Consider the following 22,806-nt stretch of genomic DNA (forward strand, 5'->3'; position numbering starts at 1 on the left):
TTTCGCCTATGCAAAGAAGCTCTGCTCATTGTCATTGAAGACTTCTTACAAAACAAACACAAAAGTAACATAAGGACAGGAAGGAAACATAAGGCTGACGGGGATCAAAAGACATTCCTTGAACCAAATAGAAAGCATTTAGTTTTCAAGGAGAGTCGTAAACTCATAAAGATAAGGCCTCCTGGTCTGGCAGGCCAAGGCTTCCCCCGAGATTATTCCAACATTTATGTTATAGTTATTTGAATAACTGTTTATGTTACGTCAGGCCCGTTCTCAGCTCCTCGTTTGTGTTTATGTCACGTTAGCATACCGTATCGTTTAGCCTGTTTCTGCTGGTTCATGTCTGTACTTGGTGTTGGATTTTGCCAAATACATTTCCCCAAAATGTGACTTAAACTCCAGTGTGACTTATATATGTTTTTTCCCCTTTATTGGGCATTTTATAGCTGATGTGACTTGTACTCCGGAGCGACTTTTAGTCTGAAAAATATGGTACATATCCAAACGATTTTCAACTATGGATTTTCGGTCGAAGCAGAAGGTCATCAGTAAAGCAAGACCAACTCCGAAGTTCAAAGGTTTGATTCGGACAACCGGACTTCAGAGCATGTCTTTTCAAGCAAAGTTGTACGCACGATCAAAAACAAGTTTTTGATTCCATGTGCTTTATTGAGTGTTTTTATGTGTGAAGACTGATGATATGGGATTTCAATTATAATAGTTCAAATTCAATAATGAATAAGCTAAGCTTTTTTGTGACATGGTTAGTTGTCGGACAAATTTTACCGGGGGGGATGACGTCAGTGCCTCCCCAGTCATGAACCTCACCGCACGTCACTGATATGAGCACACATTCAGTCTACATGTAGCATAACTTAATAATGAAAATTGTTCATGATAACCACATGCCTCCCTCATAACACCAGGCACCCTCTAGGACGTACGCACCCTAGTTTGAAACCACTATTACATGGTATTTATATGGGGAATGTATGCACCTTTGTGGAGTCATCCTCTGTACAGTAGAAGACATGCAGAGTTGGTGGTAGGGGATTAAACCCTTAACATAAAGGAAAGCAAGGATGCTGGTAACCAAAGCCAAAATTCTTTTGATGAGAGTCCATTATGTTTTGTTTTGTTTATGCACTGCAAGGATTCCATTCAAGCTACCATCAGTAGGAAAGGATAGCTTAGTATTCAATTAAAAAACCTGCTATACATTCACAGTGTTAATGTTTTTATTTGTAGTGCCAAAGATGCGAAGGGCAGAATCAGTGCCGTCTGATATCCATAATCGTATTGATCAAAAAGCCAAGATCCCACTGCAGTTTGGCACATTACCAAAGGCAATAACCAAAAGGGTATGTACAACTACTACTGCAATAGAATTTGTGACACTACCTACCCTACCCTACTCTACTGTACCGTAAATCTGTTTCACACAGGAGCCTGCTGTCCAGCTGGACTCCAGTAGTAACCCATCATCAACCACCTCCTCCACACCTTCCTCTCCAGCACGTTCCCAGCAGAGTAACCCACCCAGTGTTGGTGCCACACCCCCACTCAACACGTCTCCACAAGGTTCCCAGCGCAACAACTTCCACTTCCCAGGTCAGCCTTCTGTGGCTACCTCGTACATTTACTGCCAAAAACTAATGTTTTACATGACTGAAATTTGATATGAACATTTGGATGATGCCTCTTGCCCATACTGTAGTTTATATTTACATATTGTTTTACATTACATGAAACTCGTACATTTGTTATTATTTGAGAACTAATGCATCTGTCCACCATAAATGAAATATTGATGTGTATGGGATGGAATAACTAGGTTAGGGTTAGGGTTAGGAGCACATTAATTGTCTTACCTTTAGTTCCTGTCTGTCTTTGTTTCGTAATAAATGCATGTTTACAGTTGAAATTAGGATGCATAACTGAGTTAGTAGAGTAACATGGAACAGCTATGAGTTATTTCTAGGAACTGAAGAGGGATTTTAATGTTATTTCTGTTGTCCCCTCTAAACAGATGTTTCTGATTCTAAAAATTCCGATAGTCAACAGTCTGACAGCTCCAATGACTCTGGGTAAAATGCAACAAAGAAAAATGTCTGCTTCATCAATTACTGTCTAAATTAATTATTCTCATTCTTAGAGTATCGCAGACAGCTATTCCCGAGATGCAAGTAAAAGCAGCTGAACAAGACCAGGTTTGTACAGGCATTCCATTTGACACTTATACCAATAGGTCAAAGTCAAAGTCTGCTTTATTGTCAATTTCTTCACATATCAAGACCCAGAAAGAGATCGAAATTTCGTTTCTTACTATCCCACGGTGATAAGACATATTACATATATTGTGGGAGGCAGCCAACGTGGCCCAAAAGGCCAGGACGTTATGCAGCCGAGGGTGGAGGGGGGAGAGAGTTCAGGATCCTAACAGCCTGGAGTATGAAGCTGTTGGTGAGTCTGGTGGTGAGGGAGCGCAGGCTTCTGTACCTCTTCCCAGATGGCAGTAGATCAAACAAAGTGTGAGCGGGGTGACTCACATTTCATACAATCGTGGTTGCCTTGCGGGTGAGATGGGAGGTGTAAATGTCCTTCAGGGAGGGGAGTGAAGCACCAGTAATCCTATCAACTGTGTCCACTATGCGCTGCAGGGCCTTCATTTTGTATTCAGTGCAGATACCACCCCACACAGGGATACAACTGGAGAGGATGCTCTCAATGGTGCGATAGTAGAATATGGTCATGATGGCTGGTGGAGCACTTGCTTGCCTGAGTTTCCGCAGGAAGTACAGGCGGCGCTGAGCTTTCTTCGCCAGTGATGCAGTGCTGGTGGTCCAGGAGAGGTTTTCACTGATGTGCACCCCCAGGAATCTGGTGCTGCTCATTCTCTCCACAGCACCGTCGATTGCCAGTGGCAGGTGTTGGGTGTGACCCTTCCGGAAGTCAACAACAATCTCCTTGGTCTTGCTGACGTTCAGCAGGAGGTTTTTGTCCCTGCACCATGTGGCCAGAAGGTCGACCTCCGCCCTGTATTGAGTCTCGTCGCCCTTGGTGATGAGACCCACCAGAGTCGTGTCGTCAGCAAATTTCAACACGCGGTTGTTGCTGTAGGTTGCAGTGTAGTCATGCCTCAGCAGGGTGAAGAGCAGCGGACTGAGCACGCAGCCTTGGGGGGCCCCCGTGCTCAGCGTGATGCTGCTTGAGATATTGTCGCCAACACGTACTACCTGAGGCCTCTGAAGTCCAGTAACCAGTTGCAGAGGTAGGTACTGAGTCCCAGTTTGTCGAGTTTGCAGATGAGTCGCTGTGGTACAATGGTGTTGAATTCAGAACTGAAGTCCACAAACAGCAATCTCACATACGAGTCTCTATTTTCCAGATGGGTGAGGGCTGAGTGGAGGGCAGAGCAGATTGCATCTTCAGAGAACCGTTTGGCTCGGTACGCAAACTGAAAGGGGTCAATGGTGGGGGGGGAGAATGCATCTGATGTGTGTCATGACATGCCTCTCAAAGCACTTCATGATGATGGGTGTCAGTGCCATGGGGCGGTAGTCATTGAAGCAGGATGGATCAGTTTTCTTCGGCACAGGTATGATGGTGGCAGCCTTGAAACATGATGGGACGATGGCTTGCTGCAGGGAAATGTTCAAGATGTCGGTGAAGACACCCTTAAGCTCCTCAGCGCAGTCTTTCAGCGCTCGACCTGGAATGTTGTCTGGGCCCGCCGCCTTACGGGTGTTGATAGCAAATGTCCTCCTCACACTATCGGCAGAGAGGCACAGGGGCTGCTTGTGTGGAGGGGGAGGGGTCTTCAGCAGGCCAGTGCTGTTCCGAGTGTCAAAGCGAGCAAAGAAGCGGTTCAGATCGTTGAGCAGAGGGATGTTGCCCTCACAGCTCTGCGGCGCCGGCTTGTAGTCTGTGATGGTCTGAATGCCTTGCCATAAGCTTCGTGCATTGCTGCTGTCTTTGAAGTGGGCGGTAATATTGCGAGTGAATGCCTTTTTCGCTTCCTTGATGCTCCGGGACAGGTTGGCCCTTGCTGTTCTCATGCCAGCTTCATCCCCAGCTCTGTAGGCTTTGTCTCTGGCCCTCAGCAGCCTGAGGACAGCCCCTGTCAGCCATGGCTTCCAGTTACCCCGAGTAATGATGTATGTTGTGTGGGTCACATAATCAATGCACTTTGTGATGTAAGAGGTTACAGAGTCTGTATACTCCTCTATCTGTCTGATTCTTGCAAGTGGCTGCCCGCTTAAACATTTCCCAGTCTGTTGTGTCAAAGCAGTCTCGAAGAGCATCAGAGGCTCCCACAGGCCACACTCTTACCCGCTTGCGAACCGGCCTGGAGGCTTTCACTCTTTTGTCTGTATGCGGGCATAAGCATAACAGTGATATGGTCATAAAGTCCAATGTGGGGGAGGGGAGTGGCTTTGGAAGCTCCTTTATGTGTAGTGTAGACCAGGTCCAGGAAGCTGTCACCACGTGTTGGAAAATTAACATGCTTTTGTCGCTTTAGAAAAACAGACTTTAGGTCTGCATGATTAAAATCCCCAGCAAAGATGGTGAAACCGTCAGGGTGCGCCGTCTGTTGTTCACTGACAGCCTGGTACAGTTCACCTGTCACAGTGTCGCTTTCAATGTTGGAAGGCGGGATGTATTCCGCGACTAGCAGAATCGCAGTAGTTTCCCTTGGCAGGTAAAAAGAATGGCACTTTATGATCACAAACTCCGCCAGTGGCGAGCAGTGTTTGCATACAACTACAGTGTCCCGGCACCATTCGTCACGGATGTAGACACCGATTTTCCACCCTTTACAATGGCCCGGTCCGCTCGATAGCGTGCTAGTTCAAAGTCAAAGTCAAAGTCCGCTTTATTGTCAATTTCTTCACATGCCAGGCACACAAAGAGATCGAAATTAGTTGCCCCAGTTGTACAGCAGAGGCTGGAATGTTGACATTTACCCAAGTCTCAGTGAACACGAGCACACACCAGTTACTCACTGTCCGGTTCGTAGATCTCAGGAGTCGTAAGTAATCTATTTTGTTGTCCAGCGATCGAACATTCGCCAGAAGAATGGAAGGTTTGGCTGGGCGAGTTGGGTTGGCCGCTAGCCTGGCCCAGACGCTTGCCCCTCTTCTGCCTCCTTGCACACCGCTTCCGACGCTTTCTATCTGGGGGAGGAGTAGCAGGCGAGTCCAGTGTTGTTTCAGGCCGGAGTAGTCCGAATTTCTTTAATGTCTCTGTTTCGAAGTTCAGAATGCTGCAAAACTCACTTTTGCCGATGTCGAGTAGAACCTGCCTGCTGTACTTGTAGTACGACGCAGTAAGACGAGACAAACACATAAAACTGTTGGACAAACACTTCTTAAATGAACAAAACACCGTTCGGTTGGGACAGAGAGAGGTCGCTGCGTGTGCACACGCCGCCATCTTGAAATTAATGACAGAAGCAAAATTATTTATCGTAATTTGGGTACTATAAGTTGCGTTTTTTTTCATAGTTTGGGTGGACCTATACTCAGGAGTGACTTATATGTGATATTTTTCACAAATTTTCAAAATTCAAAAATCCGCGATGTAGTGAAACCGCGATAAACGAACAGCGATGTAGCAAGGGATTACTGTCATTTGAACTGCATGTGACGTCACCCGTGCCGCGCGGTGGTTGTTTACATAAAGGACAAAGGATTCGATCAAGGGATGACTACTGGCATCATTAGCAGCTATGTTTGTAAGTGACACGGAGGACGAAGAGTTTGAAGGATTGAATGATTTGGAGTGACACAGAAGGTTTGAAAAACTATTATGGCTTTTACGCACGCCCGGTCCTTCTCGACGGGAGCTCTCTTTCACCTCCGTGGCTGGAAGTTCAGTAGTTGTTGGCTCGTTGAACTCTTGTTTTGTTAAATAAAGAGCCGTTTACCAAACCCACGTCTTTCCTGGTACTTTGTTAACGCTACAATATAGTTATATACTAGATCTCTGCAGCGCAGGCGCGGCGTTGTTGACATAAAGAATGAGGAATTTGATCGATGGATTTAATTATTTGGAGTGACACAGATGGCTTGATAATATTGTAATATGATAGTTATTTCAAATATACTTATATATCGTTATATGGGTCTGTGGAATAATTAGAAATGCAACTTACAACGGGTCCCGCGTCAGCATATGCGGCGCATACGCGGCATTGTTTACATAAAGCACGATCGATGGATTTAATAAATTGGAGTGACAGATGGTTTGATAAACGTGTTATTTATGTAATACCTACTTGAATAACTCTGAATGTTACGTCAGGCCCGTTCTCAGCACCTCATTTGTGTATATGTCACGTTAGCATACTGTAGTGTTTAGCCTGTTGTTGCTGGCTCATGTCTGTTTTTGGTGTTGGATTTTGACAAATAAATTTGCCCCAAAAGTGCGACTTATACTCCGGTTTGACTTATATATGTTTTTTTCACTTTATTGTGCATTTTATGAGTGGTGCGACTGATACTCCGGGGCAACTTATAGTCCAAAAATTATGGTATATTTAACTTGAAATCAAATGCATTTTTCAAATCATTAGCGTACAATATTTTGTATCCTTAACGGGATACAAAACCAATGATGGTCCATTTTTTACTAACTAGCCTCAGGAAAATTAAAAAAGTTAGCATTTTTTATTTTATCCATTCATTTTGGAAATAATGAAATAACACGTTTTCAGAAACGCACAATTTTAATGTGGAATATGGCCACACACTCTTCCCCTCCATGCCGTGGTCATGAAAGGAAGCGATCACAATCTCACAATTTTGGAAATCATTGTTTTTATATAGCTTGTAATGTCAAAATAATGGGGATCAATCAACCTCAAAATGCATGTGGACATCTCTATGTGGACCATTTCTACCTCTGAAAACCTCATAAAACGCCTTTCCATGGCTGACTTAAGAGCAAAAAATGACAAGCCTCTCTTCCTTTCATCAGTCACCAACACGATGCAGTGTAAGAGTCTTGATGTTAGTTAAATTGTTTATGGGTCGTTAAATATTCAATTGAAATCTGTAATCTAAACATTTTTCCTGAAGTCCACGTGTGGGAATCCCCTCCGCCACCTATCGAAAAGAGAGGCGCTTGAAACAGCCACATTCAGCTGAAGGGTCAGTCTCCTTGCTGGAAGACCTGTTCTCCCAATCTTTCCAACAAGCCGGCCTTCGGGGGTTGCCTTGTAGTTATTTATTCGAAATTAAGTTGTAACGCAACCAGTGGCGCAAAGAGCTTCTTCGCTGTGCAGTGGACATTTATCATAATGAATTAAGTATACTGTATGTTGTTCTTTATCAGAGAGCAGAGGAGAATCATCCTGATTGCCAAGTCAAGAACTTCTCCAATGAGGACTATGATGAAGATGGGCTGGAAGACCTCCCCTCGTCTATCTGTCGTCGTCGGACTGTTGGCCGTTGGAGGGGGGACATCGATCGTAAAGCCAGTCAGACCAGCGTTTACCTGCAGGAATGGGACATCCCATATGAGGAGCTGCAACTCGGAGAGCTTGTAGGAAAGGTGAAGACAGAGATGCTCATTCCTTGAAATAAAACCAAAAAGCAGCATGTAAACATGAAAAAAAAATCACAGCATACATAGGACATATAACACCATATATTGTCAAGAATCAAGGGGATGACAGTTTACTTTGTTTAAACTTGAACACCACCTAGAATTTTAACCCTTATTAAACCGTACATTGATTAAACAGTGTTCATTGATAAAAGAGCTTGAGCATGCGCTTGCTTGTCGGTTTGCGCCGTCCTCGTAATGTCGAGATGGAAGTACATATTTTGGCTCCAAAGAGTCCATTAATGCTGAAGGTCATTGTTTTCTACAACAGTGGTTGATCGTCTAAAGATGGGGTGTCAAACTCATTTTTGTTGTAGGCCACATCGTAGTTATGGTTTCCTCGTGGGGCCATGAATAGAATAGAATAGAATAGAATAGGATAGAATGCCTTTGTCATTGTATATAGGTAGGTATAGCAAGTATACAATGAAATTGGGAGCGCTGCTCCGTTGGTGTTTTGTAGGAGGGAATGGGAGTGTGAAACATAGAGTGGGATAGTATAGAATACAGAATAGGCATATATAAGGAGGACAGTGGAGAATGTAACTTTGTCCGCTGGTGCAGGATTGGAGTATTTGGTGAGTTGCTTTGCATCTAGGGTCACGCAAAGTTGTATTCCCAGTAGTAGCAGCAGGTGGTAGACTGACTTTGTATCTGAAATTGCACAAGATATTATACATATAATGTGTTCTGCACATAATTGTATTGCACATGTTAACATGTCATATCAGACTATCTATCTACCTATCTACCTATCTACCTATCTATCTATCTATCTATCTATCTATCTATCTATCTATCTATCTATCTATCTATCTATCTATCTATCTATCTATCTATCTATCTATCTATCTATCTATCTATCTATCTATCTATCTATCTATCTATCTATCTATCTATCTATCTATCTATCTATCTATCTATCTATCTATCTATCTATCTATCTATCTATCTATCTATCTATCTATCTATCTATCTATCTATCTATCTATCCATCCATCCATCCATCCATCCATCCATCCATCCATCCATCCATCCATCCATCCATCCATCCATCCATCCATCCATCCATCCATCCATCCATCCATCCATCCATCCATCCATCCATCCATCCATCCATCCATCCATCCATCCATCCATCCATCCATCCATCCATCCATCCATCCATCCATCCATCCATCCATCCATCCATCCATCCATCCATCCATCCATCCATCCATCCATCCATCCATCCATCCATCCATCCATCCATCCATCCATCCATCCAGTCTGTGATATATATATCTCCATCCATTTTCTGAACCGCTTAGTCCCCATGGGGGTGCGATTTATACTCCGGAGCGATTTATAGTCCGAAAATTACGGTACATACTATACGTATGAAAAATGTAAATGAATTCAGGCAGGACGTTGTGTTAAACAAAACATCAACAAAGAATAAAACACAAAACAGTGACTTGCAAATCCATCCAGCCATCCATTTTCTGTCCCGCTTTGTCCCCACGGGGGTCGCGGGCGTGCTGGAGCCTATCCCAGCCGTCATCGGACAGTAGGTGAGGGACACCCTGAACCGGTTGCCAGCCAATCGCAGGGCACACAGAGACAAACAACCATTTGCACTCGCACTCACACCTAGGGACGATTTGTAGGGCTCAACAGCCCATGGATATCACAGCATTTAGTAAATTTTGTTTTTCTGTATTTTATAAGGCTATGCAGGATCAAATAAGATACTATGTTATTAATGAACCAAAAAATGGAAATCAAAACAATATCTCCTGCCTTCATATTTACCAAATCTATTAGGCACAAAAATAAACTGGACAAAAAATTCATCGCTAATTCTTCATCTATGAATCATGATAAATACAAACAATATAGAAACAAACTCAACCATGTGATCAGAGCTGCAAAAAAAAAACATTATGTCTGTTGGGTCTTCAACATTTACAAAGAATTTCACAGAGGCAGAGAGAGTTGTCTTCAATGGCCACAAAGCTTCTTTTGCAAAAGGACGGTGATTAAACAACAGCAAGTGTTGCTCAAAAACCGTGCCCTTCTTCAGGCTGGCCGCTTTTTATTGATTAAATACAATGGGTGGGGTTTACACAAATGTACAGTTTCTCATTTGTTCACAGCAGTCAGTTTAACACATGAGACAGAAAACCCAGATGTTATTACTTAAGGAGAGCAGTATAGACCTTTCAACGGTGTCATCATTCAAATCCAGGACGTTCTTGCTTAACGACTCAGGACTGTAAACATGTATATCTCGACTCATGGTTCCAGACATGACTGTAAACATATATATCTCGACTCATGGCTCCAGACATGTACATCCCAACTCATGGAAGAGCAAACCCAGATGTTTTTGCTTAACGGTTGGAAGCTCCCTGGTCACAAGGTCAAACTGCCATACAGCGAACATTTTGCATTAAACCCATGGAATCTAATGATAATGTAGAACATTTTTCCCAACAATGTCAATGAAATCGTCAAAAGCAGCAAGAACATGAAAGCGTTGTGGTCTACAGTAAAGGAAATCCTGAATAAAAAGAAATCATCCAATCCATTTCCCTCTGAGTTCACAGTAAATGACAAGCCTTTATCAGATCCCAAAACAATCACCTGTAAATTTAATGAATTCTTCACAGAAATTGGACCAACCTTAGCCAGACAAATTCCACAAGTAGCCGATAACCCAATCAATTATATGGAGACTAGTACTTCTGCAGCTTTTACTCTGACCCTAGCCACTGAACAAGAGATTCATAACATAATTTCATCTCTTAAAAACACTTCTGGTCATGATCACTTTGACTCCAGACTTGTGAAAGAAGTTGCAATCTGGATTGTGAAACCCTTATGTTACGTACATTTTTAATTTGTCTTTCTCAAAGGGCATTGTCCCACAGGAACTAAAGTTGGCTAAGATTGTACCAATCTTTAAAAATGATGACCCGACAGTTCTTACCAATTATCGCCCAATATCCATTTTACCTGTCATGTCCAAGAGCTTGGAAAAAACTTCCCACAATAGACTGTGTAGCTTCCTCAATAATCACAATATACTATATGAACACCAGTATGGCTTTTGTAAGTCTCATTCAACATACATGGCTATCTCTCATTTAACAGAGAAACTATACAAAGCTCATGTTATGAAAGAATACTCTATTGCAGTTTTCCTTGATTTATTCAAGGCATTTGATACGATAAACCATGAGATTCTCTTATCAAAATTAAAGCATATTGGTGTCTCTGATGTCTCACTGTATTGGTTTGCCAGCTACTTGAAAGAGAGGAAACAATGTTTCATTTAAGGCACTGGTGTCAAACTCAAGGCCCGGGGGCCAGATACGGCCCATTTTTGTGTGGTCCGCAAGACAAATTGTGCATCAAATGCGTGTGTCATCACTAGAATTGCAACTTGTCTTCACTTTTAATCATATCTTTTTTTTTTATGTTTGACCAGTTTTTACTCTTCTGATTTGAAAACAAGTTATTTGTCAGTTTGTTTTGTAGCTTTTACTGTATATAATATGAGGTGCTCATACATTTATTTGGGTTGACAGTCATAATGTCCCTCCGAAAGAAGCTATAACTACAATGCAGCCCGCGAAAAAAATTATAATAATTTGACTCACCCCAGTTAGACATCAAATATGGGGTCCCACAAGGTTACATTCTTGGACCCCTGTTGTTTTTTAATTTATATTAACGATCTCTGTAGAGCCTCTCACCATCTGTCAACCATCTTATTTGCTGATGATACTAGTTGTTTATTCACATAGCAATCTCAAACACCTCTCAGTAATAAACAACGATTTGCAAACTTTTTCTCGGTGGTTCAAAGCAAATAAATTGTCTTTGAATATATATAAAAAAACTTCTTATTGTTCAACTGTGGGAGAAGTTGTTTGGGCAACAAAGACGTAGTGGTCTTTATTGACAATAAGTTAATTTCTCTATCTTCATCTGTCAAATTTGTGGGCATTTAATTGATGACAAACTATGCTGGAAATCTTATATTAGTACAATATCTTCTAAAATTGCTAGGAATACTGGTATTTTGAGCAAACTAGGGCATACTTTGGACAGAAAAACAACTCTGATGCTCTATTACTCCCTAATCTATCCATATATCAATTATCCCAATGTGATTTGGGCCAGCACTCATCCTACCAAGTCGAATCGCATCCATTGTCTACAAAAGCGTTGTGTCCAAATCATTCTACATGCTAACTACCTTGTTCATTCACTACTGCTATTTCAGGAACTATCAATTCTCAGAATATACCAGGTAAACCTTCTCCACACAGCTCAGTCTTCAAAGCAACCCACAATCAGTTCCCCATTACACTCAATAGCTTTTACAGGAGAAGGGAAGACTATCACTTTCATAACACCAGAAATAAAGCTAGACTTGAGTTGCCCCCGTACAAACTTCCCTCTCCAAATTTAGTTTTCATTTCAGGGGTGCCAAAGTATTTAATCAACTTCCTATCCATTTCTTTGACCTTCCGTCCTTCATGTTTAAAACTGCCGTGAAACAATACATATTCACAAATCACATATGCACTATGAACTATAGTAGTATTACCTGAGTTAGGGTGCTTGTTACCTTGGCTACTGTTATTATTTTGCCTTGATGATGCTATTATTTGTTTACTAACGATTTATTATCATTATTTGTTTATTAAGTAATTATTGCCATCCCTTTCTAATTACACTGATTTTAATCCTACTTCAAATAGTAGGCTAATTGACTGATTAGATATATTTTTATAAAAATCTCTTTAATTTTAACTTGAAGTCTGAGGGAGACACCTTATAAGCCCGTCAGGGTTTCTTGTCTTCCTTGTGCATTACTATTTTCTTTGAATTATTTTTTCTTCTTCATGTGACATTTGTGTTATTTCTATGTGTGCTAAATAAAAATAAAAAAAATGAAAAAAATATGAGTAAGGACAACAATTGGAATAATCAATTATGGTGAAATACGATGAGATATTTGTCTTGACAAGGGGTCAAGCAGACACCAAACATGAGTGTCTTTCAACTCTCCAGGGTCGTTGGGGGAAGGTGTTCAGGGGTCGCTGGCACGGTGAGGTCGCCATTCGCCTTGTGGAGGTCGACGGCAATAACCAGGAGCACCTGAAGCTTTTTAAGAAGGAGGTGATGAACTACAGGCAAACCAGACATGAAAATGTCATCTTGTTCATGGGGGCCTGCATGGCCCCGCCCCACCTTGCTATTGTCACCAGGTAGAACTCAGATGACTAATTTCTGTTTATGTTTTTTTTCTTTCCCCCTCCAATATATAAACACAGATGTTAACATTTTTGTGACAATGCTGCATATTTTTTTTGCTTTGCAGTTTCTGTAAAGGGGTGCCTTTATACTCTTTTGTAAGAGAAAGAGGTCATTTGTTGGATATAAATAATACCAGACAGATTGCACAAGAAATTGTAAAGGTAAGAAGCATCAATACAAAATGGATTTTTTTTTTCTTTTTTTATTACAATGACGTTAGGACACTGTGTAAAACAGAAATAAAAACATGATATAATGATTTGTAAATCCCTTTCAACCTATACATATATACAAACTAATGTTTTTGCAATTGATGATCCTATTAATTAGACTACTTGGGGAATCAAGGTGGTGGTCCATGTCAATGTATTTCATTCACAACAATGAAAACACTGAAACATTCCCTCAAAACGTGGAAATAAATTTTTTAATGAATTTTTATCCTAAAAATATTTTGATAGCAACGTCTTGACTGTGTGACATAACTGTGGATGGATGGTGAGGAGATCACATATGGGTGAAAGGTGGTCTTCAATTGCCCAAATTACCTGTACAGTTACATCATCCGCAAGGGCAGTTTACCAGTACAAACGCAATTTCTGCTTCCACAATGTCAAAGACTGTGTGAGCCCTGATTTTAAAAATAATGAGAGCTGCTTTGATTGAAAAAAGGAAAGTCAACTCATATGTAAATCTGGGAAAATACTTGGCTGAGCCTGAAAATAGGGCCTCAAACTGATGAAGGCTTATTTTTTGCAACTGTCATTTTCTCTCGATTGATGACTGCAAGATTAGTCTGGTGCTGTTTGTCAATTTGGTAAATTTTGTTGACAAAATTTAATTAGTTTTTTGAGGGTTAGTTCGTGTTCAAATAAGCCCAAAATTTTGGGGTTCAATTTTCTCACCCATTTTATATGTCAGTGATCAGGGGCGGATCAAGACCGATTGAGCAGTCCAAATTGCCCGTAGGTGTGAGTGCGGATGGTTGTTCGTCTCTATGTGCCCTGCGATTGGGTGGCAACCAATTCAGGGTGTCCCCCGCCTCCTGCCCGATGACGGCTGGGACAGGCTCCGTCCGGCACGCCCACGACCCCCGTGGGAACAAGCAGTACAGATAATAGATTGATGGAAATGTCTTAATTTTGACACATTGACACAGGAAGGAGTCACGAGTGCATGCAACGAAGATGTGCAGCGAGATGGCTTGCCTCCATTTGTAAACATGCATCCTAGACCAACATAATAATTTTTTTGTTAGTTACAAATGAGACCAGAGAGGTAGAAGGTGCAAAATAACATTCACATGTTGATTTGAGTAATTTCTCTAAGACTGTTAACAGACTCATTCAGGGTGGATCTTTTTGAGTCAGCATTCTGTATCCCTCTCAACAGTCGATTGTTATGTCTCAGATAGGCTCCAGCAAGCCTGTGACCCACGTGGGGACAAGCGGTATGGAAAATGAATGGATGGAGCTCTTTCTATGCCCTTCTGCATGCCCTTCTGCATGTACGGTACAAAGGCAGTCTGACAATTGATTGACACATCATTGTCTTGAGGAGGGAGGGACGGACGGACAGATAGACGTCACAAAAATCACAAAAATCCATAGACACGCTGCACCGGACTACAAGTCACAATCCAAAGCTTGTGCAATAAGTAGTGATTTATAGTCCAAAAAATATGGTACCTCTTTTTGTTAGAGCTTTGCAAGTGTCACACAAAGTTCGGTGTGGTGCAATATGGGTCTGAAATTCTGTTTTTACAGAATTTGCAGGTTGCTTCATATTTGTTAACGCCAGTTCTCGATGGTCACGTCTGAGTCAACAAAAATGTGTATAGTCTGGACTCCGACTCGAGTACTACAGCACTGCTTTGTAGTGTATTGATTTAGGTTCAATATACAGTATGTTTAATGTAGGTTGAATTTGCTGTTTTTAATAGGTTGAAATGGATTTGTAAGTCGGTGGATCGGTGGTGGACTTGTTAGCATGTCCGCCTCACAGTTAGGAGGGTGCAGGTTCGATTCCACCTCCGGCCCTCCCTGTGTGGACTTTGCATGTTCTCCCTGAGCCCACGTGGGTTTTCTCCGGGTACTCCGGTTTCCTCCCACATACCAAAAACATGTTTGGTAGGCCAATCGAAGACTCTAAATTGCCCCTAGGTATGAGTGCGAGTGCGGATGGTTGTTCGTCTCTGTATGCCCTGTGATTGGCTGGCAACCGGTTCAGGGTGTCCCCAGCCTACTGCCCGTTGACCGCTGGGATAGGCTCCAGCACGCCCACGACCCCCGTGGGGACAAAGCGGGACAGAAAATGGATGGATGGATGGATTTGCAAGTCACTGTTTTGTGTTTTTTTCTTTGTTGATGTTTTGTTTCACAACGTCCTGCCTGAATTCATTTAAATTTTTTCATACGTATAGTATGTACCATAATTTTCGGACTACAAGTCGCTCCGGAGTATAAGTCACACCAGCCATGAAATGCACAATAAAGTGAAAAAAAAACATATATAAGTCGCACCGGAGTATAAGTCGCACTTTTGGGGCAAATTTATTAGTCAAAATCCAACACCAAAAACAAACATGAATCAGCAACAACAGGCTAAACGATACGGTATGCTAACGTGACATATACACAAACGAGGAGCTGAGAACGGGCCTGACGTAACATTTAGAGTTATTCAAGTAAGTATTACATAAATAACATGGTTATCAAACCATTTGTGTCACTCCAATTCATTAAATCCATCGATCGTGCTTTATGTAAACAATGCCGCGTATGCGCCGCATATGCTCACGTCGGACCCGTTGTAAGTTGCATTTCTAATTATTCCACAAACCCATATAACGATATATAAAGTATATTTCAATTAACTATGGTAAACGGCTCTTTATTTAACAAAACAAGAGTTCAACGAGCCAACAACTACCGGGTGTATGACCGGGCGTGCGTAAAAACCATGTCCGAGCCCCATCCACCATCCCCGGACAGCCACCCGGCCGAGCGCCGGCCCCCGACTTCCATCCACGGAGGTGAAAGAGAAGGACCTGGCGTGCGTAAAAGCCATAATAGTTTTTCAAATCTTCTGTGTCACTCCAAATCATTAAATCCTTCAAACTCTTCGTCCTCCGTGTCACTTACAAACAAAGCCGCTAATGATACGGGTAGTACGTGGAGCCCCTCGTCATTTTTGTCATGCCGTGATCGAATCCTTTGCCCTTTATGCAAACAACCGCCGCGCGGCACGGGTGACATCACTTGCAGTTCAAATGACAGTAATCCCTTGCTACATCGCAGTTCGTTTATCGCGGTTTCACTACATCGCAGATTTTTGAATTTTGAAAATTTGTGAAAAAAATCACATATAAGTCGCTCCTGAGTATAAGTCGCCCCCCCACCCAAACTATGACAAAAAACGCGACTTATAGTCCGAAAACTACGGTATGGACAGCTAAACCGATACCATTTTTTCACAACATGAGGCTGACTTTTGACAGTCCCAAACTGCTATGTATTATTTCCATATTTGTCTCTACCAAAGGGAATGGGCTATCTGCATGCCAAAGGCATCATTCACAAAGATCTGAAGTCCAAGAATGTGTTCTATGACTCCAACAGAGTAGTTATAACAGATTTTGGTCTGTTTGGGATGGCCGGTGTGGTAGAAGAAGGAAGGTAAGAATGCAACAGATGTCTTCAGTTTATGCTATTATTGTCTACATTGTGATTGCAATGTTTTGTGTGAATAGAAGAAAGAGTGTGTTGAAAATACCCCAAGGATGGATCAACTACCTGTCCCCAGAGATTGTTCATGTGATGAGCCCAGAGGTTGCAGAGGACCAGCTGCCGTTCTCGAAAGCTGCCGATGTTTATGCTTTTGGGTATTAAATGTTGTCAATTCAAAACTAATAATTACATAAAAAGCTAGAGTTAACATTCTTTAAAATATTCCAAATGTTCATGGTGATTATTGGTTGGTTCTAAGCCTGAAAGCAAAAAAAAAAATGGCTTGAGAGTAACATTACTGCACAAATGTCAGATCTGTTCAACTACTCAGCATGTTGCACCAGACCCATGTGTCGACATCAAACATTCTCTTGAAGTCCACACCATTGTTGTAGGTGTAAAAAGATGCCAGGACAATCCTTTTCTCATATAAATTATCAATATATTAGGCATACATGTTTTTTTGGTTTAGAAGTGCAATTCATTTCCCATTTGTTTTATTTAACTTGATATTGCCTTTTTTTCAGTACAATCTGGTATGAGTTGCATGCTCGAGATTGGCCAATCACCAACCATCCCGTGGAAGCCAAAATCTGGTTAGTGGGTAGCAATGAGGGCATGAAGAGGGTGCAGACAGATGCCAACCTGGGCAAGGAAGTTATGGTAAGTCTATAGCATAAAGTAGAGCTATTACATTGTCTTAAAAGACTTTTAGGTTGATTTCACTGTAATATTCACTTTTTAACTGTGTGTATGGACCCTTTTAAGAGTTCATAAACAATGTGGTGTCATTTTGGGGCCATGGCTTAGCTGGAGGCAAAGAGATCCAGCATGCTCGCTTGACATCACAGATTAACATATTGTGTTTACGTGGAAATGGATACGAAAAATGGACATTTGAGTGAATATAAAAGCTCAATCTCCACAATCGTAAATGCAGTCAAAAGTGCTGCCAATTCAAAGACAAGGATGTACCAGGCATCTCAGAAAATCTAAACAATTGTGCTGATAGTTTTTAAAATTATTTTTACAGGTTGAAGTGGACAAGAGGTGGAATGCGCACCAGAACTTTAGTGGCGATTGGTCGTAATTTTTGGCCATTAAGTGACACAAAGGTTACTACAGCTCATAGTCAGACAGGTTAACAGACACTGCTCCCTCTAGCTCCTATGGCTTTTCAAGGCAGAATTTGTATCCAACGGCTAAACTAACAAGATTAGCAGCACGATTTCAGCTTTTTACCTCCCAGACATGGGCCTCTCTGCCGCAGCCAAAAAGCTCATAGTCCACCGCCGATCACATGCCAGCCACAGCCTGTGAGGCAGCTGGGAGGATCTCCCGGCTGCGTCGCCTGAAGAAGCTCCCTGCCTGCAATTTTCTGACCTCTCCGTTGTTGCAACCGCCCTCCGCCCATCTAGCTCCATCCAGGAGTATGAGATGCAGCAGCCTGTTTCGCGCTGCCCAGTCATCCCGCTCGTGTGCGTCAATTACGGATAAATAACTGCGAGAGCACTGGACTTCTAGTAATGTGTAGCCAGCCAAGTGTGGGCGCTTAAAGCATCTCCTTTTCGGATAAGAAGCCCTCCATGTGTCATGTGCGGAATGGAGCAGGGCGATCAAATGCAGCTCGGACCAAGGTTTATGTTAAAGGGAAAAGGGTGGTGGAGGAGAGTATGAGGGGAACAAACAGGCAGGAGGACATAGCAGGGAGGCAAACAGGCAGGAACAAACTGGCAAACAGGAAAACAGGCAGGAGCAAAGAGGGAGGACAACAGGACTGACTAACAGGACTGACAAACAGGATTGGCAACAGGCTTACGGAACAATCCGACCGGGTACGACACACAGACATGACTGGAAACAAGGGGCAGGTGGCGGCGAGTACAGTGATTACTGGTAGGACACAGGTGGGGAGGGGCGAGTGCACAGACGCGAACGGAAACCATGACAACAAACACTGACCCATGAGGAAACGATGAGGAGCGGAGACGAGACGTGATGCCATACTTGACTTCAGGAGAAATTTTATTTCTATTACATTACAATGATGGCCGAAAGTTGACATTATATTAATTGGTGGAGGAAAATTTAACCTTAAGGAGCATTTCCAGATGTTGATGGGGTTTGGAGTTGAAGTGATCATTACAGTCATAATAATGTGTCGTGAGTGGACTTCAGCATCGACTTCATGTTTCTTCTGCTAAATACAAACTTGTACAAATTGTCTACTTTTTGTTAATACATTCATTCATTCATTCATCTTTCAAATCGCTGATACATACGAGGGAGCTGGAGCCTATCCCAGCCGTCCTGAACTGGTCGCCAGCCAATCGTGTTGTGAATAATGGCAGTATGTTTATCATCCTGTCCAGAAATTTCCAGCAGTGTCCCTGTAGTTCAAATAAATATCCAAGATACAATATGTTTCCCAAGTGCCATATGGTTCATGAAAATTGTCATGTCATGGTGAGTGCCTGATACTGATGCACAAATCTGTCAATTTGTAACAACTAATGTTGGCATGTATCAATGTTTTGCCACAACAGGAGATCCTTTCTACCTGCTGGTCATTTGAAATTGATGACAGGCCAACCTTCACCCAGCTGGCGAGTATGTTGGACAGGCTGCCGAAACTGAACCGCCGACTGTCTCACCCTGGACACTTCTAGAAGTCTCTTGAGTCTGTATGATAGAAATTGGGGGTCCAACCAACAATCAACTTCACTCACAGTGATACACAAAAAGGAAGCTTGAAACGACGGGAAATGAACCAACATGACAAGAACCAGATTGATATGTGAATCACTCGACGGAGTTCTTCACAGTATCAATCGGGGACCACTCCACTGTGATTTGCTTGGGAAAGGAGGGACAATTGAGCACAATACTTAGAGCTGATTGGGTGATGTGGCAACCTGTGCAGCCTGTGCAGCCTATCAAACTTTTGTTTTGACCAATCGCAACAGCGGAAACTCTAATGAGGACGTTAAAGAAGCACAAACGTTCTAAAAGGAAAGTGTGAGTAACTGCAGAAACAGAATTAATCGCAGCATCCATGCATTCGTCCACTGGTGTCACCAGTGTGGTTGGTTCGTTGGTTTTCCCCGGCTCAGCGCGTCTTGTTTTTGGCGCAGAAACATGTCTTGACCCTAAACACATTGTTGCTTTGTGATTAGTTCGGTCATTCAGTTGTGCGGGCCTGGGACAAGATGGATTCTCGTGTTTATACCGTGAGAATTCAGCTTGCAAACAAGGTTAGAAATTAACTCCCCAAAAATGATTTTGCAGATTGATGAAGTTGTTTTGCAATGTATCAGGAATGTACAGGAAGTGACTTTGCTTTGACTATTAAGTTTGTACCTTTCAGAGGTTACGTAAATCTCAGTTTCATGATATGGTCCGATTTTCACAGTTTTTCTCTCTTCATTCTGCGATGTCCTAATCCACGTTCTCCTGCTGTACCTGATTATCATGTTCAAGATTTTGAATACCAATATTTCTCTTTATTCTATACGCCTCTGTTTAAAGCTGTCATTATTTTACTGTATATCTTTTCCACTCCAATGGTGGATGGACCATGGAATCATTATCTTCGCTCATCCTCCTCTCAGACAATGAACAATAATACTACTACCGTATTTTTCGGACTAAAAGTCGCTCCGGAATATAGGTAGCTATCTACAGGAGAGTGTACTTTAAATTCCCCCATAAGGGGTTATATTAATATGTATAATAAATCAAAAACTGAATTAAGATTAAGATATTAGTGACATAAATGTCTTAGTTTCTGCAATTAAAAATTTCATTTTTATAAATTGCTAAGCTGCTCAGTAGTTCCTCATCTAACCGGCTGACTGCTTCCTCCTCTTACTTCACCACTAACTGTTTTTCACTGTATTCCCTCTATTAAAAAGCTTCATAGCACAGAGGGTGCTGTATTCAGCTTATTGGCTCTAGCTCCTCTTCAATGTACGCGAGTGGTAATAACATTAAAATTGATGGTTTTCATAGTTTATGAACAAATGAATATACAGAGATTAGATGAGTTGCTGTTCAAATGTTTTTATTGTTCCATTTTGTTTTTCAAAATACCTTAAAGGACACATTATGGGATATGGATGTTTCAATTGCTTGTATGCCAATGGAGTACCTGTGTTTAGCAATGTGTCTGCAATATGCACAATATACACAAACCCTCACACTAAATTGACAAATATAATTAGGCATTTTAGTGATCAATACAATACAATACAATACAATACACACACAAAATAAACAATCAGCAGTCATCAAAAAGAGAGAAAGGCATTCTAAAAACTTGAGAATAGGGATAGGGATCCCTGGTCTTACAATAGCCATATCCTGCCTGTTTTTCCATCTCTCCCTGCTAACAATAACTATTTGTATACTATTTGTATAAATAAGAAACCTAAGTGGGCACTCACCAATCGCATCAATTTGTGGGGAATTTCCATCTCTCCCTACTAACAATAAATCTTTGTATAAATAAGAACACACCAATAGCATAAATTTGCGAGAAAATACAAAACTGACCACATTTAGACAGTTATACACCTGACAGTGATGATTTGCTGATGCTCATAACTTTGAAAAAAATAAAATATAAAACGGCCTGTGGGGGGGACGGGGTTGCTCGAGGCATTGAGATTTTTGCTAAATATAGCTGAAATCGTCCTCAAATTGTCACACTTGCAGTGGAGGAGTTCACTTAAATATAGACCTGTAGACCTGCTCTAAAAAGCATATTTATGTAATGCTAAAAGTAGGGGATAAAAGTGTGCTTTATTTCCTTATTCTTGGGAAAACCTATACCAGAATTAGGGGACAGTTCTAAATTGTGGGGAAAAAAATGCACGTATGATAAGTGTTTATAGTTTTGAGATGTATGTTTGTTTGTTTTATTTTCGGGAGATTTACAGAGGATTTGTGCAAAAAGTTATGTTATGTGATCAGTAATTTAATACATTAAAGTTGATATCTGGACTCAGAACCTTCTGCGAGGTTCATTCATCTCGTTAATTGTTAGTTTTAGTTTAAGCTTCCCAAAGAGGAAGTCCACAATTAGACTGGTTAAAGTTATGCATACAGTACACACTGTGACACAGATTGTTGTTTGACTTTTGGCTAGTCCTTTTTAGTCAGGGGTCATATGATGTTACTCGTGTGATGTTTGGTACAGTTTTTACGCCAGATGCCCTTCCTGATGCAACCCACCCGTAGGTGCTACCATTGGCCTTGACCAGGATTTCACCCCCAGTCCCTGGCATCTGAAGCCAGCCACCTGACACTGACACAGATTGAAAGGCAGAATATAGAATTTGTATTGAAATTGATGTCAAACTGAAGGGGAATCTGTAATAATACCACCAGATAAGAGATAAAAACAAATGAACAGTGATATTCAGGAATCTGGAATACACTGCTCCTGAGGATTTGTCATTTACTTTTTCATCTTGTGACCAGACAACACAGAGACAGACATCTAATGTATGGTCCTGAAGCCATTGTTGTAAATATCAAGCCATCTATGTAAGAATATACTTTCTAATTGGTACTACTACTAATAATAATCTTCCTCCGCTTTCAAGTTTCAATTGTTCTATTAAAATGCAAGTTCCCCATTCAATTGTTCTATTAAAATGTCTACCTGCACAGTCCTATCCTTGAAGTCGCAATGATCGCTGACGGGATGTGGGATGTGCCGCGCCGCACGCACGCACGCACGCACGCACGCACGCACGCACGCACGCACGCACGCACGCACGCACGCACGCACGCACGCACGCACGCACGCACGCACGCACGCACGCACGCACGCACGCACGCACGCACGCACGCACGCACGCACGCACGCACGCACGCACGCACGCACGCACGCACGCACGCACGCACGCACGCACGCACGCACGCACGCACGCACGCACGCACGCACGCAGTGAAGAAAAAAAAAACATATAAGTCGCACCGGAGTATAAATCGCACTTTTGGGGCAATTTTATTTGTCAAAATACCTCACCAAAAACAGACATGAACCAGCAACAACAGGCTAAACGATACGGTATGCTAACGTGACATATACACAAACGAGGAGCTGAGAACGGGCCTGACGCAACATTCAGTTATTCAAGTA

The 22,806-nt window shown here is 42.0% G+C and overlaps 1 protein-coding gene across 6 annotated transcripts in view; it reads left to right on the plus strand.

Moving 5' to 3' along the window:
• LOC147054818 (kinase suppressor of Ras 1-like) overlaps positions 1–22,345 on the plus strand; it is a 64,087-nt gene extending 41,742 nt beyond the window's left edge. For 5 of the 6 annotated variants that reach the window (XM_085917328.1, XM_085917326.1, XM_085917329.1 and 2 more), the window contains exons 8-18: positions 1,249–1,361; positions 1,446–1,611; positions 2,030–2,087; positions 2,156–2,210; positions 7,339–7,557; positions 12,682–12,878; positions 12,992–13,088; positions 16,471–16,604; positions 16,679–16,810; positions 17,183–17,318; positions 19,202–22,344. In XM_085917328.1, coding sequence (XP_085773454.1) covers positions 1,249–1,361; positions 1,446–1,611; positions 2,030–2,087; positions 2,156–2,210; positions 7,339–7,557; positions 12,682–12,878; positions 12,992–13,088; positions 16,471–16,604; positions 16,679–16,810; positions 17,183–17,318; positions 19,202–19,324 — 1,430 coding nt within the window. In that variant the 3' untranslated portion in view covers positions 19,325–22,344. Of the gene's footprint in view, positions 1–1,248; positions 1,362–1,445; positions 1,612–2,029; positions 2,088–2,155; positions 2,211–7,338; positions 7,558–12,681; positions 12,879–12,991; positions 13,089–16,470; positions 16,605–16,678; positions 16,811–17,182; positions 17,319–19,201 lie in introns of all 6 variants that reach the window. The other variant, XM_085917327.1, reaches the window with a different exon arrangement.
• The last annotated feature ends 461 nt before the right edge of the window (positions 22,346–22,806 follow it).

This window comes from Syngnathus leptorhynchus, chromosome 7, assembly GCF_054491065.1.
Source record: "Syngnathus leptorhynchus isolate UIUO chromosome 7, UIUO_Slep, whole genome shotgun sequence".
Lineage (NCBI taxonomy): Eukaryota > Metazoa > Chordata > Actinopteri > Syngnathiformes > Syngnathidae > Syngnathus > Syngnathus leptorhynchus.